Source organism: Bombus vosnesenskii, unplaced genomic scaffold, assembly GCF_011952255.1.
Source record: "Bombus vosnesenskii isolate JDL3184/JDL3185 unplaced genomic scaffold, Bvos_JDL3184-5_v1.1 scf7180000013355, whole genome shotgun sequence".
In the NCBI taxonomy this organism is placed as follows: domain Eukaryota; kingdom Metazoa; phylum Arthropoda; class Insecta; order Hymenoptera; family Apidae; genus Bombus; species Bombus vosnesenskii.
In genome coordinates, this window is record NW_022882990.1 from 1,857,318 (window position 1) to 1,874,321 (window position 17,004).

A 17,004-nucleotide genomic window follows, 5' to 3' on the forward strand; every position below is an offset into this window, starting at 1 on the left:
ATATAAGATGAATCGACGTTACGTAGAAGAATGGATAATTTTATAATTCCTGAAGATGTAGAGGTTGACTAAAGTGAAATATTTTATTTCAATTTGCTGTAAAAGTACGCACGTGTGTCTGTTTATATCATGTAAGTGCTTTTATATTTATATTGTATATATGTAAATGTGATAATGATGAGATATGTTTATTACGTCAAATTTCTTAAAGAATACATCCTCTTCTTTCTACGTTATTATACAATAACGTAAATGTGTATGATCTGTGGTTAGCACTGTTTCAACCAAGATATACAAAGCAGTCATTGCGTTTTAATTGGAGTCGAATGTGAATACAGCACATTACATCGTGTAGTTTTTCAACTGATGATGAAAAGAAGTTCGTACAGGATATTATAAGTGAACTGCTTTCTGCACGAAGTAAAGATATTGATAGCAATTTTTCCACTTTCACTAGACGGAAAAATTATGTTTTTATATCAAGTATATGTTTCAAGATAAATAAATTTTAACTCTGTTAGGCATTTTTCTTTTAGGAGTTTAAGAAATATTTTATGTGTATAATGTTACATATCTAAACAATTGATAAATAAAGCATAGATACAACAAAATACAAAGGTATAGAATCATTTGTTTCATAAAATAGAAAAGATTATTCCTGCAGAATTTAAAATTTTACGAAAGAAAAAGACGAGAAGAAATTTGAGAACCATGATAGAAGTGAAAGACAAATCCTTTATATTTGAACTTTTAATGACTTATTCTTTTTCAAATGACTTCCAGTATGAGATTTAAAAAATCGCTATATAAGTGTTGAATATGCACGAATAAAGCGAAATCAAGTTTGTTAATATCTATCGAGGATACAAAATTACTTGATAAATTAGTGCAAATTAATATCTCGCACTATGATATATCCTCCTATAGTACCGCTAATAATTTTATAGTTGGTACGATATTAAACTTCAATAAACTCTATAGAAAAAATTATAACATAAAATAATGGATACAATAAATTTTTCTCTGTGCAACATCACCATCAACATCATCCTGTGTTACATCGGTTGCGGTTACACCATCGCGTACGACAACGATTATTAATGAGTTAATGATGTTATACCTAAATATCTAGTTCCCACCGTAGTCGAAGCAAAATGTTTCTGTATTACGAAAAAGAGTGTCATCATTCGCAAAGCGATATTTGACGCAGAATAAATATATTATCTTACTAAATTGCTACCGTTTGTCCTGTTCGTAGGTAAAGAGAGGTCTCCTTTGTTCAACAAACTCTTATTAAGTTGACAATGCTTAATGACGGCATCACGTATTACGACCATCGAGTAGCAGAAAGCAGAGTGTTGCATTTTACACTTAATCACTTAAATCATTTTTTTATTTTGATAAGCACATGCACGCGCATACGATATAATTTGCATACAAAGATACACAACACTCGACAACATCTTATAAATCTAACATTTCTCAGGATTTTCTCCATTATGAAGTGCCTTAACAGAAATTTTACACCACGTTTACACAACGTTTACGTATGAAACGTACTGGTGTAATTTTTGTATTTTGTGTTTCAACGTGCAAGCGGCTATTCCGATCGTAATCAGAAACTAAGATGATCAATTTTATTTCTTCCCTATGTTGGAATTAGTTGTTCTTGTAGTACTTGGCGCTCCTGTCGAAATATATCTTTATTTCTTTCTATATTTTGATGAATTTTCACATTAAAGAATCCTTTTGATAACTATCTTATTTTTCAGATCGAAAAGACGAAATTTTAGAATCACAACAAGCAAATAATTTTACATAATTTCATTTTTCATGAATTATCCTCTTCTCTCTTGAAATACTAAAAAGTTATTTTATAATTCTAAAAATTCTTTATTCAATAAAAATGCAACAAAAATTAATTTTTGCATTTGTATTGTTATTTATTGTCGCCAAGTAGCAGATCTCTCGTGATACCATAAAATACCACAAAAAATACTATACTAAAAGCATCATTCCAACATACGGAGAATCTTCAAAGGAATGTTCGTTTAATTATATATTTTTTTATAAAATCTATCTTCTGTTCCTTTTCCCCTCACAACTCAATGTCATATTTCCTTACTTTGCATTCACGCATATTTTCTTCGGGCATTCAATTAACAAACATGATTCCAATTAGCGTACACACAAGGTGATGTATAGTTTCTTGTAAATATGTACCGGCTGAATATCATCAGACGAAACGTGCTATAAACACAGATATGTAGATTTTTATAGAGACCGTAAGTGTGAAATAAAACAGAATTTGCGGTAATTAGCCACCATGAATGGAGAAGTAAAAGTCTTGCTCAGGCTTGTTTCTGGTACACCCCCTTCACCAACGTTCACGCTAAGATCCTTTTTACAAGGTCATACGTGGCGAGCGGTGGAGGGGGTCTGGCCGCTATGCTTGGTCCACCTCGTGACAAACTTCCATATAGTCTGGATTATGCATTATATCCTTTATCATGTCCTTTAAGATCGGATAACGGGGAAAGATTGGATACACTTTTGAGCTATTGTATTCCTCCTGTGGGAGACAGAGCATTAGTATTATTAACATAAGGTAGGTCATGGTCTATGACAAAATAGTGAGTAATTGTAAATTGGTAAATGAAAAAATTAAAGAATTCATGACAAAAACAATTTCTGTACACGTTTATTTTTCTCCATGACAGCGAAAGATTGCTCTAGCATTTTTAATTTCTGTTCAATACAATTTAATTTTTTAAACAAAATATTCATAATTATACAGGGTGGTTGGTAACTGGTGGTACAAGCGGAAAGGGGGTGATTTTACGCGAAAAAAGAAGTCGAAAATATGGAATGAAAAACTTTTTTTAATTTTTTTTTTTTTTAATTCTTTCATCGAGACAACGATCAAACAGTGAGATCCGTTAAAACGTACCGCACGCGTACCGAGCGAAAATTCACAGTCGATTTTCTCGAAAACAAAGCCTCAAACGAAAAATTGTTATTCTATATTTTCGACTTCTTTTTTCGCGTAGAATCACCTCCTTTCCGCTTGTACCACCAGTTACCAACCACCCTGTATAATAATATGTACAATATACACAATTCCTGAGTGAGTGCATTTATAATCATATCGCAGAAAAACTATACCTATTTAATTATAGCCATAAAGACCTCGTGACGAAAGTTTTTATAGAACTGGTTAATTTTCATTTGATAGTTAAAGTATAGATTATTTTTTATAACATTAATTCCACCCTGTTGTGAGTTTGCGTTATTATCTAAGAAGTAAACAAATTTTACAAGTATTGTTTTTATTATCAACCCTCTTAATTGTATTGGATCTGTCATTTGCTTGGTAAGGAAAAGTTCGATAATTTCAATTTGGAAAGAATTAATGAACATTGTGATTATATTTTTATATCTAGAATAACTATTAGATTATTATCAATGTTATCACATTGAATATTTTATTTTATATTATAAAGTGAAAAGGCAGATAAAGAGGCCCTTTACCACTATGTGATAACTAAATTTATATAAGAAATTTATATAAGAAACCTTTCATATGGTTCATAATATTATAATATTGTGGATGTTTATGCATTAGAATCAGTGTAAATATATTAAAAATTGAACAAGGATAGGTACATGAGGTTGCTAATGACCGTGGAAAGCAACATTAAAACGAGAAAAACAAAAAGTAGAGAAAAACAAAAGTCATGAGTTAGAGGTCAATTCAAATCATGTTGTTGTTTTGCCTCGGAGTATCAAGATCGTTAAAATACACATAATATAAGAAGAAATAAACTCCGAGCAAAACAATGTCGCCGCTACGTGCAACCGTCGAACGAAGACGAATGTGAATTTTCCGACTCTCCCCCGAGCAGTATAAACAAGCGAACGCGATCGCAAGGAAATGAGTTACAGTCAGCTGTCGATCAGTTATCAACCAGTTATCAACGAATTATCCGCGATCTAATTAACGAGTCATTAGCGATCCTATTTTACGACTTATACACTGTCTTAGCGAATCGGTTAGTACGAGCGTCTTTGTGAATATTGTCTGTATACTAATCTATCATTTTAAATATATTCGACGGTTTCAGCAACGAGTAATCTCGTCCATTAAACCCCACCTCTACAGACGTTTAATTGTATTTGTAAATTATGATATACTTGGATATAAATATACAATTTTTTTGTTCTAAAAAGTACGTTCCACATTTTTCTATTTTTCTAGAAGCTTTAGACTAATAAGATGTAGATTAGAATTTGTTTCAAGCAATACGTTACGGAACTGTCTGTCTAAGAAAAGCAACGCGAAAAAATCTTGATCAATCAGTGCCGGGAACTATTATTTCTTTACGAACTTTGTCAGGTTTGAAGTGAGCATTGTGGATAATGATAAATCTATGTGGGCCGCGCAGCGCTAAGTTATTCCTACTTTATTCATCTCGGTCGTACCACTTCTTCTTAAACGAAGTATCGGTATTGTGGGTACGTCATATAAAAATCTCTGACCGGCATTTTTGTATTTATAAGACAACGTGAAGAAACGTTTTTGACTTTGAACAATAGCTCCGTTGACGCAAATAAATTTTCATAATTTTACGAACAGTCATTTCTTTTCTCTGTTGAATAACTTCTTTTATAGTTACTCTGTTTGGATAATGAAGGACGAAGAAATAAAGTGGGATTTACGTATAAGATATGTATATATGTGTATTTGCATGCTAAAAACATAAGGAAGGTTCTCAAGCGAGCATGTTTTCGAACATGTTTTTCAGGAATTATTTACCAACTTATTCAGTTTCGATACATGTAAAAGAAAGAAAAAAAGTTATGTGAAGCAAAGAATAATTTGGTTTACTTAGTTTATAAATACCTTTAAGTCTCGAATGAGATTTCTCAGTCCCGTGTACTTTTTCAATAATCTGTACAGGTCGTTAGTCATTTGAGTGTTCTCTGCTTCAATTTGAGCTGTTGTCATACCTATACATACAAATAAATATGATATATATGATATATATATATATTACCACTTATATATATATATTATATATATATATATTATATATATAATATATATATATATATACAGAGGAATAAATCGATAGAGAACAAATGTAAAACCTATTACGTTCAATGAAAAACGTATATAACGTATATGCTATTTGATGCAATGCGTAATTGACTTAATCAGTAATTTATTTTAAAGTCATATCGGGCTTTATCTTTTTATGACACGTTTAATATTTTCTATAAGAAGTTGAACCTCAATGTTTTACACATTATATGACATTTCATTCCAGTTATATTTATTTTCTTTCTATTCGCTTTATTCTACAGAATCGACTATAAGATAGATAATTTTTAACACTAAAATTGTCTTAACAATTCATGTTAAATTAATTAACAATTAAAATGACCAATTTGCAATTTTTCATAGTAATTTTTGTAGCACTATATGTATGTATGTTTATGCATTCACAACTGGGGAACTCGTGTGATTTTTTGTAAAATATATAAATAAAAACTTGCATTTTCTTGAATTGTACATAAATTTTTACACACCTTCCATTTTGATCTCTTTGGTGCAAGTTTTGCATTGTAGACGTCGGTAATAGTAGCGTTAATGGCTTTGAAAAGTATGTCGTAATTAACCATAATTTGTAATAGATGTATTTATATTATATAGATAGTAAGAAAAAGCAATATATGTATAGTTACATACGTATAGATCTTAGGTAAGAACAGCGAAGAACTTAATTGTTTTAAAACTGTTATTCATCTATTATACTTTATTAAAATTTTATTTTAAAAACATATATTTAACAACAAAACTAAGTTAGTAAATTATTTTACTATTACCAAATGATCATGTTTGTCTTCAAATTGTAGTGTCAATTCTGATGAAATGGATGTTTGAAATGGTTTCAAGGGGGACATAATTTGACGTGATTAGTTTTTGTAAAAATATGCGTAGTGGACATATGTAGGTCAAGTTTGTTTTTTTAGATGAAATCGTATATTTTTCATTACGTTAGCCGATCCAGCTCGTAATTTTGCGTAAAAAAAATAAATCTATCATAACATAGGACTATTAATTTAGCAGATAGTTTAATTTCAATTCGAATTCAATTCATAACTGGAATCACTGCAATAACTTCTCAGATATATTTTATTTATTTTTATTTTTATTTTCGTAATATTCTCTAATAATCGCTACAACTTATTTTCGTAACATTTTTATTGAACTATGTTATGATATATCCAACGATATCATTGAAATCATATACATTCCGTAATTCTTTCGTGATCAGTTATCTCTTTAAAATATTTATAAATCTTTCATATAAGCATTTCGTATGATATTATATATAGATAGTAACATTATAATATAATATTATAAATTAACAATATTATTTTTATTATTAACACTGTTACGTCGCGTAACACTCTACCTAGCCGATGTCACACACCGCAGGCAATATGGCAACCAGATGTCTTCGTATACTCGCAGCGTATCCTCCATAGTTTCAAGGACCTTTCATAAATTTCATAGATTTCCTAGAAAAGGTCCTTCAAACAAAACAAACATCTGGTTCGGAAGAATTTCTAAAGACTATTGTCTACCACGGCGAAAAAGGGAAAGTTAGTTTGTCACGTACGCTGCAACTTTCCTCCCACTAACCATTTTCTCTCGAGGGCGGTTAAGACCCTTCGTCTAACCAATTAAAAACGAAGCCTATTCCCTCACTCTCCTAAATAACATCGGCACCAACAAATCCGATGGTCCCGTGCGCTAGACACACCCATCCTTAGCTTTCCTCCGACACAGCATCGTTACTCGATTTCACTTCTTCTACATCGTTGGAAAAGTCAACTACTAAGTATACCGCTAATGCCCATCGGGCAGTCTAAGCATAACGCGAGAGTCGGTCTCGGTATTGTCGAGTCTACATTTCCTCTCCTAAATATCTTCGAGTGCTACGTCCACTAATACACTAAATCTAATTATAAGAGCCCTGCTCTAACGTACATATGTATCTTATCTTCGTGCGATAAGTGATTATCTATCTATCTATGCTCATCAGTGTAATTTAAGTGTTGGAAATATATAATTTATAATTCTGTGAATCACAGTGTTATACAAACTTAATCACCCCTTATTATCTCAACGGAAATCAGGGGATCGATCAATTCGTGGTGTCGATTGTTATAATCGTAACGGGGATTTACGACCCCCGTTGACGTCTCTCCTAGCGATTACGTCTCCCCGCGATTGGTCGAATTTACAAACACGTTGACCGCCACGACACCCGTATTCGGGTGTCGCTTATTTGACTACTTGCGAAGGATCGCCGTAGGTATTTGAAAAGATATTCCATAATAATAAATGGTTCATTAATAATTAATTGTAATAATAGTTGAATTGTTATAAAATAAAAATACGAAAATGGTTTATTAAAAAAATTATTTAGAATGTAAAACTTTAAAGCATTCTATACACAGCTGAGGTTGGTCGGGACAATTTGGACAATAAGTTATTGTTTTCTTCAAATTCTTTTGTGCCTTTGTTCGATCCATTCGACGTCTTTTATTTGCATAACATAATTTGCATGCGCGTCTAATGCTTCTTCCGGAGTCATTCTTCCGAATGGCGATATTATGCTGACTCCATCGAAGACAAGGATATTTTGTATTTTCAGACAATCCTAATAATTTTGCAACTAATAATTGTCTAAATATTCTAATATTTATATTTTTTCTTGTTGCAATTTTGTAAACCGTCGAAGCGTTTACAACAAAAATTCCCAGAAAGAATCGAATGTCAAGTTTTCTGTACCATTTGATTCCTTTTCTAATTGTGGTGGCATAAGAAACCATTTGGTCGGAATAATCTATACCACACTTTCCTTCGTTATATTCAACAACAGCTAGTGGTTTGAATGTTGCGAACAAATGAAACGAAAGATCATTCTTGAGACTACCACTTGAGCAATTCGCATTATTAAAATATCGATGGGAGCACCTAGCAGGGAACGCAGGGATCGATGGTACCGACGGAGATTTCTTTGAAAACACGCGTGGCAGTCAACGTGTTAAAATAGATACATTCTCGAAAAGTAAACATGTATGTTTAGCAATTGTTCTCTAATCTATTGATTTTCAACTTTATATTTAAACATCTTATACATTGGAACAATCCATATTTGGAAAAGTGATCTTCTGTAATAGAATTTCAACTCACTTTCGAGTCTTTCAATGCGTTCTCTTTTGGTATCAGCTTCCTCGGCCAGACGGGCCGAAGTTTTCACACCCTCCCCGCTTTTGTGGGTCTTTTCCATAATGGAACATGCGCGTAGAACAAAGGCAGGCACTGTTTCCTGTTTTTCCTGTTTAGGTATATCCACCAGTGTCCAGTATTGAGTCTCCAACTTGATGACGTCCTAGAAAGATAAAGTCATAGATGCCCTTGTATATTTACAAATATAGATCATTTGACATATTTTTGCGCCAACTTGTTTACTGTGACATTTAAGCATTAACTAGTTAGATAGAAACATATTAGATTTTTTATATTAAATAAATATTTTAATATCTTAATCTGAATTAACTCCACTAACTTCATTATTACGATATTTAGTAATTAATTAGTAAAATAAAAACATATTGAATTTTCTGTTTTTGAAAAATATTATATCTTGGTTTAAAAACATTTTAATATTTTAAACTCAGTCAAAACTATTTATACATTAATACAAATATTTCTACATCAACCTCTTTATTTTGACGTTTAAAGATTAATTAACCATATATAAATGTATTGCAGAAATTTTGTTTTTGAAGCATATTATACCTTAAATTTAAAAAATGTTCCAATATTTTCAGTTTGGTGGATCTCCTACTCAACATTTTTTAATAAGAAACTTTTCCATAAAATTAAAAGTTAGTAACCAAAAAATAATTTCAATTCGATGGATTTTACTTACATAAATAGAAATATATATAATATAAAATACATAATCGACAAGAGAAGCCGGGAAGTCTTTGTAAAAGATTGTAAAGAGCAAATAAAATAAGTATGGAACACGTCCAAAAAATATCTAGAAATAAAACGATAGGACGAACTAAAGATTCTTAAAGAGGAAAGGGTGAGGGTGATAAAGGAAAAGAAGGAGGAAAAACAAGAAAAAGTGGAAAGAGGATGGAAAAGCAAATTCATGAGCGATTCCTGGGGGACGAAAGAAAGAAAGAAAAGAGAGAAGCAAAGGAATGAGAAACGGGTAAGGGAAACACAGGAGGATAAAGAAAGAAAAGTGGTAGGAAATGAAGAAACACTAAACAAAGACATAGAAGAGGAAGAAGCACGGAAATCTCTGAAATTGACGAAAAAGAATAAAGCAGCAGAACAAGATGAACTTAAAGTTGAATTTTTAGGAAACCTACTCAACAAATGGATGCCAAAATTCAGAGGGCTTCTTAATGAAATAGCTAGCGAAAAACTAAGGAGAGATAAGGATTTTTCCAATAATATACATATCAAGTAAGGGACGAGGAAGTAGCTTCCAATTACAGAGGAGTCATCCTCCTGATCGTTGAATATGAGTTAATGACGATTTTAAGTTATCAACAAAGATTTTGGGAGGGAGAATCGGAAGATGACAAGATACTAAAGGAAAGTCAGGCAATCTTTTGATAAAAGAGAAGTATACTAGATCATACATTTGTCTTAAATGGCCTAATCGATAACAAATTAAAAAAAAAGGCAGAAAACTATATATTGCATTTAAAGATTTTAAGGTCTTCGATTTATCTGAGACAGGGAACTGATATTCAAAATGAATGGAAGTAATCAATAGGTATAAATACTTGGGGCATTGGTTATCAACGGGTAACACGTTGCATTTAAGCATTTAAGGATCACCGTATCGCAGCGAAAGTCTGAAAAACCGCGAATACAGTAGGGAGCTTGGCGAGAAGAACAGAAATTGGAGGCTTGAAAAGAAAGTTGTACTTAATAGATACACCAGTACAGGATTCATGTAAGGAGTGGAAGTACGCAGTTGGAAGAGAAGGAAGAAGAGGAAATAGAAAGGGCACAGAGAAGATGCCTGAAAATAATTCCAGGATCAAATACCAACATTCCAGAATACATATGGAGAATGGAGTCTGACGTTAGGAGAATTAAGGTATAAGTATGTAAAAGGGCAGCGAGTTATATCCTCGAGATATTACAGATAGGAGCAGGCAGATGAGCCACAATTCATCAAATTGCAGACCTCCGCAGAATTGAAAATGAAGCGCCATCAGTATAGAAAAGAGAAGTAATTGATGTAATGGAAGAAGTAGAAACTGAAACAACGTAGGAGATGACAAGAAAGCAGGAAAGATTTGAAGAAGAAAAAAGAGAGCTTAAAAGAGGGTTAAAAATAAAGGAACAGGGAAGGATGATTGGAGCAAACCTGACGAGTCAAGCTATTGTGATTGGTGCAAGATAGGAATGGAAATTGAAGAATATCTGGAGGACAAAATGGTGGAAGAGAAACATAAGGAGCGGTAGCCGAGAATAAAATGTGACAATGTGGAAAGAGCAGGGAAAAAGGCGTTTAGGGAGAAAAAATGTAAGGTATACAGAGAATATGGAGCACATACACAGTTGCTTGGGAATCTTAAAGAATTTCTGTTAAACTACATAATACTTCTAATAGATAGATAGTACAAAATGCATAATGTCGTATTGAAAAACAAAGTTTCTTGAAAAAATAATCTTTTTTTGAAAATTTATCTACTAAATTCAAGAATTTTGGTTTAATTAAAGAAACATAATATAACTTACATTTATATACTTTTAATAAAATATCAAAAAATATCATTTGTTTATCTACTGCAAATTGTACTTTTGTTGACATATTGATAGAAAGGAATATTTCTTTGGAAAGTGTAGATAAACACTTTCATTATTATAGTATTGCGTAAATTCTGAGAAAAGAAATACAAGGAAAAGAGTTCAGAATGAATTAGTGTCCAAAGTAATTGGCTGTTACAGAATATCCCGTCTTTTCATCTACGTATATTGACACGTTGCATGAAACGAATAAAAGCAAAGAAAACCATAGCTTCTATTCGGTTCGGAAAGGTTCGGAAAAGTTCGGAAAGAAAGCTATATATATATGTATTGATTCAGACCAACTATTTTATTAGGATTCTTTCCTAATTTCAAACATAGAAATCCTTCGAATGATTCATGTCTTTTTTATCTATAAGAATATTTGTTAAAAGATTTATCGTTTCAAGTATTAGTTAGTTATCTAAATTAAGTAATATTTACTTATTTATAATACTTACTTATAAATTATACTTATCTATAATAAGTATTAACTTATTATAAATAATCAGCCATGTCACTGCGCCACGCCAGAAAAATTACTGAAAATTCTCAACACGAGAATTGATTGTAATTTTAATAAATAAAATAAATAAAAAAAAGTATTATTTGTATTTAAAAATTATTTATCGATGATGTTTTGATGATATTGTCTGTATATACATTTGTAATTGTAGGTATCAAATTATTAGGGCCGAAAGTGAATTTACATAATTAGTTGTTTAATAATTAGTACTGATGACGAATTGATTTTTAAAATATTAATTTTATTGTTGGAAATTGAACCTGAAGTTTGTATCTACGATCTTAAGCAAAATGAACTTTACACCTTTCAACTCACTTAACATATACCAGTGTTATTAGCATTCGATTGTAACGTCACTAGACAAAAAGATGTACGGAAGAGAATACGGTCAGTGGATTTCACTGGACAATTGTAGACAAAGATGTGCAACTGTGTTAGGAACGAAATTGCTTTTTGTTCGCTATATTTTCACGTACCTATATTCGTATACTATTCATATTAACGGAACCACGAAAATAATTTATTATCTCTCATAAATGTCTGGATTGCATTCGTGGTATGTACCTGTTATGAAACTAAAGATAATCCTATTAAAATGTAATGCAATCTAGATTACTAGACTTTAATAATACACTGGAAAAGTTTACTTACATTTTCTTTCATAGAAATCCTGTTTAGTCTAGTATTAATGAATAAAATCAATATTATCTAATATGTGCCATTTAATAAAATTAATATTTCTTATTTAAATATTAACACTACAACGATTCACTTCATGTCAAAAATTGATAAAATATGGTTTTTATAATATAAATGAATATAGAAGTATCGTTAATGTTAATTATACTGATATTTGAAATCTATTAAGTAATGTTTCACGTTGAAGAGTATGTTATAAATTACGTAGAATTCATGAATACGTTAGATAACTTTGAATACTAATTTATTAATCTTTAAGAATACAATATTATAATTACCTTAATCATTAGTTTTAACAGGTTGTAACGTTGAAATACGTTACGAACTTGCTTGCTATCAGTATATTTGCACATGAGTTCAACAAGGGCACGTTTAGCGATCTCGTAGCTTCCGTCGAGGCGTATCCTTACGATTCTTAATCTTTCGTTTGTTTCAATCACCTCTTCTTTAGTTTGTCCACCTACATTAACAAATATAACAGAATATTTTTGTACATTACGTACATTCTATATATTCTTAAACCTTCAAGTTTCCTATAAATGCATAAACATCCACAGTTTACTAATAATCCAGAAGTAATTCTACCAGTGTGAATGAGGTTCCTTAATTTTAAAATGTTTTAGTAGGCTAGTTTAATTTAACATAATTTTGCAGATATTTTTTAATGTATTCTTATTATGTAAAATATAGGATGCAAAATAAGATCAGGTTCTAAAAATTATATAACCTAATCCAAACTACTGAGTATTTCTTATAAGTCGATTATGAATGTTTATGCAAATTCATATTCTTATAAATATAATTAAATAAGTGGAGTCTAACTAGAAATCTGTATCGTTTATCAGATATTATTACGGTATTGTATTTCAAATATCTTTCCATATATAAACACTCGCAGTCTATTTATCACTTATGATTCAATGACACCTTTTTCGAGGTTATACATTCCAATATATGCATGTTTTATCGAAGGAATAAGCAAGACATTAAGCCTTGCACTTTTTGAACTGTGGTCAAATATTCTTTTTCATTAATTATTAATAATAAAAACATCTTACTCTGATTTTTTGAGAAGCCATAATCATCATCAGAACTACAATCAGCATTCTTAAGAACAATATTTATCATTTTGTGAGTTAATAATTTGCCCAAGTGCTATTTTAAATTTGGAAATTAATAATATTCTATAATTTTGTAATGAATAATAATTCTAAAAGTGATGATTAAACAAATATGAATATATGTTTCATTTTCGCTAAATATGACTAGTTTACAAAAATGTAAACTATTAATTTTAATATTTATTAAACAATGTATGTATGACATACATATATCTATGAGGACATACATACAATAAATAAAGCTTAAATATACAATAACACTAGTACTAGTTTAATTAAATTTCATTGATATTTACTTCCACACCTGTCCATTTATTTTTGGCCATGACTCTATATATTTGATTAATTAAAAATGTAGTAAGGGGAAATCTTATAACCTTTACTATTTCTAATTAACAATATTTTTTTATCATATATACAATTTTTCAATTATTACTATTCATAATTTCACCTTCATACACATTAGATCTTTTGACAAAAATCTATACGTTTAATGAATTACAAATGTAGTAAAGGAGATCTAAACAAATTTTACTATTTTTAATTAACAATATCTTATTGGTATACATAGATATATCTGATTTTGTTTTCTTAGAAAATATTATTCTATCACATACGTATTCTAGAAAAGTAAACAAATCGTAGGTTTGACTTTAATGAAGTTGTTCCGTAAAAAACAATATAAATAGCACTTCCGACGCGTCGTTATACCAACTGTGGACGTAAAAGTTTCTACTTTAATTCATTCTATTCATGATCTAATAACCGACCATTTGGCACATGGCCAATACCTTATATCTAGCAGTTGGTATGAACATCTTTATCTCGATTCTCCGGCATTACTATACCGCAAACAAGTACAAGTTTTAGGAAATCGACATTTAAGATCGTGTAACTTTCCCTCGGAGTTTAAATTGTCTGGATATTAAAATTATTTGTTACTGCTGGAAGGTTACTTACTTTTGGAAAATGTTAAGGCATTACGCAGAATTAAATTTCAATTAATTTCAGAGAAACGTAACGAACCATCGTATCGATACGAGATACGTATCGATATAGTGCGTATAAATGGAAATTTTCGTATAATAACGTAAGAACATCAAGAAAAGAAAAGTTAAAAGTAGTACATGTATGTAGTATCGTGGACGAAAGGCCTAAGAAATATCGGGCGAACTATAAACAATGTCGCCAGAAAGTCGAAGCACCGACAGGCCCAACAATGTATCGTCGGTCTTTCGGTCGAATAGGTTACGCAAAAAAAGGCCTACGTGACTTTGACTACGAGCGGTTGCGGAGCACGTGCGTGGTGGGGCTAAGAAAAAGACAAAGGAACGATGAGTCATTCGAAAAACAGAGTGTGATTAAAAAGCAGAGTGCGAGTTGAGCGGAGACAGAGGTTGCGAGTGGCGTTGCCGAGAGAGTGTGGATTGCGCTGTTTTCTGTGCGTTTTTCTGTGAATAGTTCAGGTTGAACAACAATCGTCTTTTTCTGTCTGATTAACATCTCTATTGTCCACTCTTTGTAAACACATTATATCACGATATTACATTTTTTGGGGGCTTGTCCGGGATTGGACAAGACAGAAGACGAAACGGTTTAACAGAGCTATTCGAGCTAGTTGTGAATTTACCGGTACGCGGTGCGGTAAAAGACGATATCGTTGACTGTTTAAGTTCGTGTAGTGTAAAAAATGGCAAACGTCGGGGACGAGCGATTGTCGGGTGAAGAGGGTTCGACGCTGGAGGAGCTGAGGAGTAAGCTCGCGCGAATGAACCTCCCTATATCGGGTGCGAGGTCAGTGCTGATTGCAAGGCTGAATCGGGCGTGTAGGGCTGGACAATCGTATCGTAAGGGATCGACGGGCGGTGAAGAGCTAACCGGTCAACGAGATCTAGGAAACGTACAGAGAGCTGAGCGTGATTGTAACGAAGATGAAGATGTTGAGAAAATGAATACGAAGGAGTTGAAGGAGCGCCTCGCTAGTTTGGATTTAAAAACGACGGGAAGAAAAGTAGAATTACGCGCACGGCTACAAGCGGTCATGGATGGTAACGACATATCGTGGGAAGAAGAAAGCGACGACGAAAGTGAGGATGAAGATGACAAGAAAAACGCAAGGGGATACAAGAAAGATACGCGAAGGGTGTATCAGGACCGTGCCGAATGTTGTCGAAGGGCATGCGTTGGTTCGACACTGAGTTTTAGAGACGTCGAAGATGCACTAGAGTCGTTTAGTGGCAACAGAGGTGAAAATGTCGAACGATGGTTCGAGTTGTTCGAGGAAGTCGCTGATACGTGCATGTGGTCGGACGGGCAGAAGGCAGTCTACGCCAGGAAGCTGCTGAAGGGATCAGCGAAAATATTCGCGAGCTTCGAGTGTCATGCCAGAACTTGGCATGAGTTGAAGAGGGGGCTAGTGAAAGAATTTTCGAGAAAAGTCAACAGTAGGCAAGTTCATCAGAAACTTGAAGAAACGAAAAAGGAGAGTGATGAAGCATGTTTGGCTTACATGTACCGTATGCTCGAAATAGCCAGCCATGTGGACATGGAGGAGGAAGCAAAGGTGGAATACATAGTGGATGGAATAATAGACGACGAGAACAATAAGGCTATATTATACGGCGCGACGTCAATCAAAGAGTTGAGGAAGAGGTTAGTGATGTACGAAGAGCAGAAGAGTCGCAAAGCAAAGTCGATTGTGAAGCCGGCTAAAACCCAGAAGAACGGGAAGCCCAGTCAATCTGTAGACGCAATGAAGAAAAGAAGATGCTTCATTTGCGGTAGTGAGGATCATCTAAGGGTTAAGTGTCCGGAGAGGGGAGAAGATGTTAGGTGTTCCGAGTGCAGCGGATTTGGACATATTGCAGCGAGGTGTACGGCACGACCGAAAGAGACTTGCGTAGTGTCAAGATCCGAAAAAGGGAAGTATGTGAAGGACGTGTCGATAGATGGCTGCAGGTTTGTCTCGTTAGTGGATACAGGTAGTGACCTTACGTTCATACGAGCGGATGAGTATGCGAGGTTAGGTTCACCACCTCTGGGAAACTGCAAACTTAGGTTTGATGGTTTTGGTTCCGCTGGCAATAGTACCTGGGGCGAGTTTACCAGGGTAATGACGGTCGACGGGCACGACTTTACCGTCACCCTGCATGTTGTCTCCAATAAGGTAATGACAAGACACAGTCTACTCTTAGGTACCGATTTTTTAGACCAGGTAGAGTTGCGAGTCAAACGGGGCGAGGTGACATTTTTGCGACTCGACGACCAGACCGACGGTCACGAGGACGCGCCGGATGTACTGAGGGTAAACGCGATAGAACAATCCGACGAGATCGACTTGTCGCATGTACGAGAACCTCATTACCGTGAAGCCATTCGGGATATTATTAAAGGGTATAGGCCGGAGAAGAAGAGAGACGTCGGGATAACCGCGAAAATAGTTCTGAAAAGCGACAAACCGGTAGCGCGAAGACCGCGAAGACTGGCGCCGAGGGGGAACGGGCAGCATGTCGACCAGGTTCAGAAATACCTGAATTCCACCGTAAACAGAAGCACAGGGAAGACTCCTTTCCAGCTACTGGTCGGAGTCGAAATGCAAGTCAGGGAAGAGGCGAAGATTAGAAAGCTGATCGACGAAGAGTGGGCCGCGAGGTTTGAAGAACAACGTCGCGAGCTACGTGAGGACGCGAAGAAGAAGATCGCCGCAACTCAAGAAGAGAATTGTCGAAGTTACAAGAAAAGAAGAAAGC

The 17,004-nt window shown here is 33.4% G+C and overlaps 1 protein-coding gene across 4 annotated transcripts in view; it reads right to left on the reverse strand.

Annotated features, from left to right (window-relative positions):
* Positions 1–484: 484 nt before the first annotated feature.
* The window catches only part of LOC117237084, a 317,445-nt gene continuing 300,925 nt past the window's right edge, over positions 485–17,004 (reverse strand). For 2 of the 4 annotated variants that reach the window (XM_033500700.1, XM_033500699.1), the window contains 4 exons: positions 12,413–12,594; positions 8,273–8,471; positions 4,904–5,010; positions 2,441–2,572 (listed from right to left, as the gene is read on the reverse strand). In XM_033500700.1, the coding sequence (XP_033356591.1) occupies positions 2,447–2,572; positions 4,904–5,010; positions 8,273–8,471; positions 12,413–12,594 (614 nt within the window). In that variant the 3' untranslated portion in view covers positions 2,441–2,446. Of the gene's footprint in view, positions 2,573–4,903; positions 5,011–8,272; positions 8,472–12,412; positions 12,595–17,004 lie in introns of all 4 variants that reach the window. The other 2 variants (XR_004493945.1, XM_033500697.1) reach the window with 2 other exon arrangements.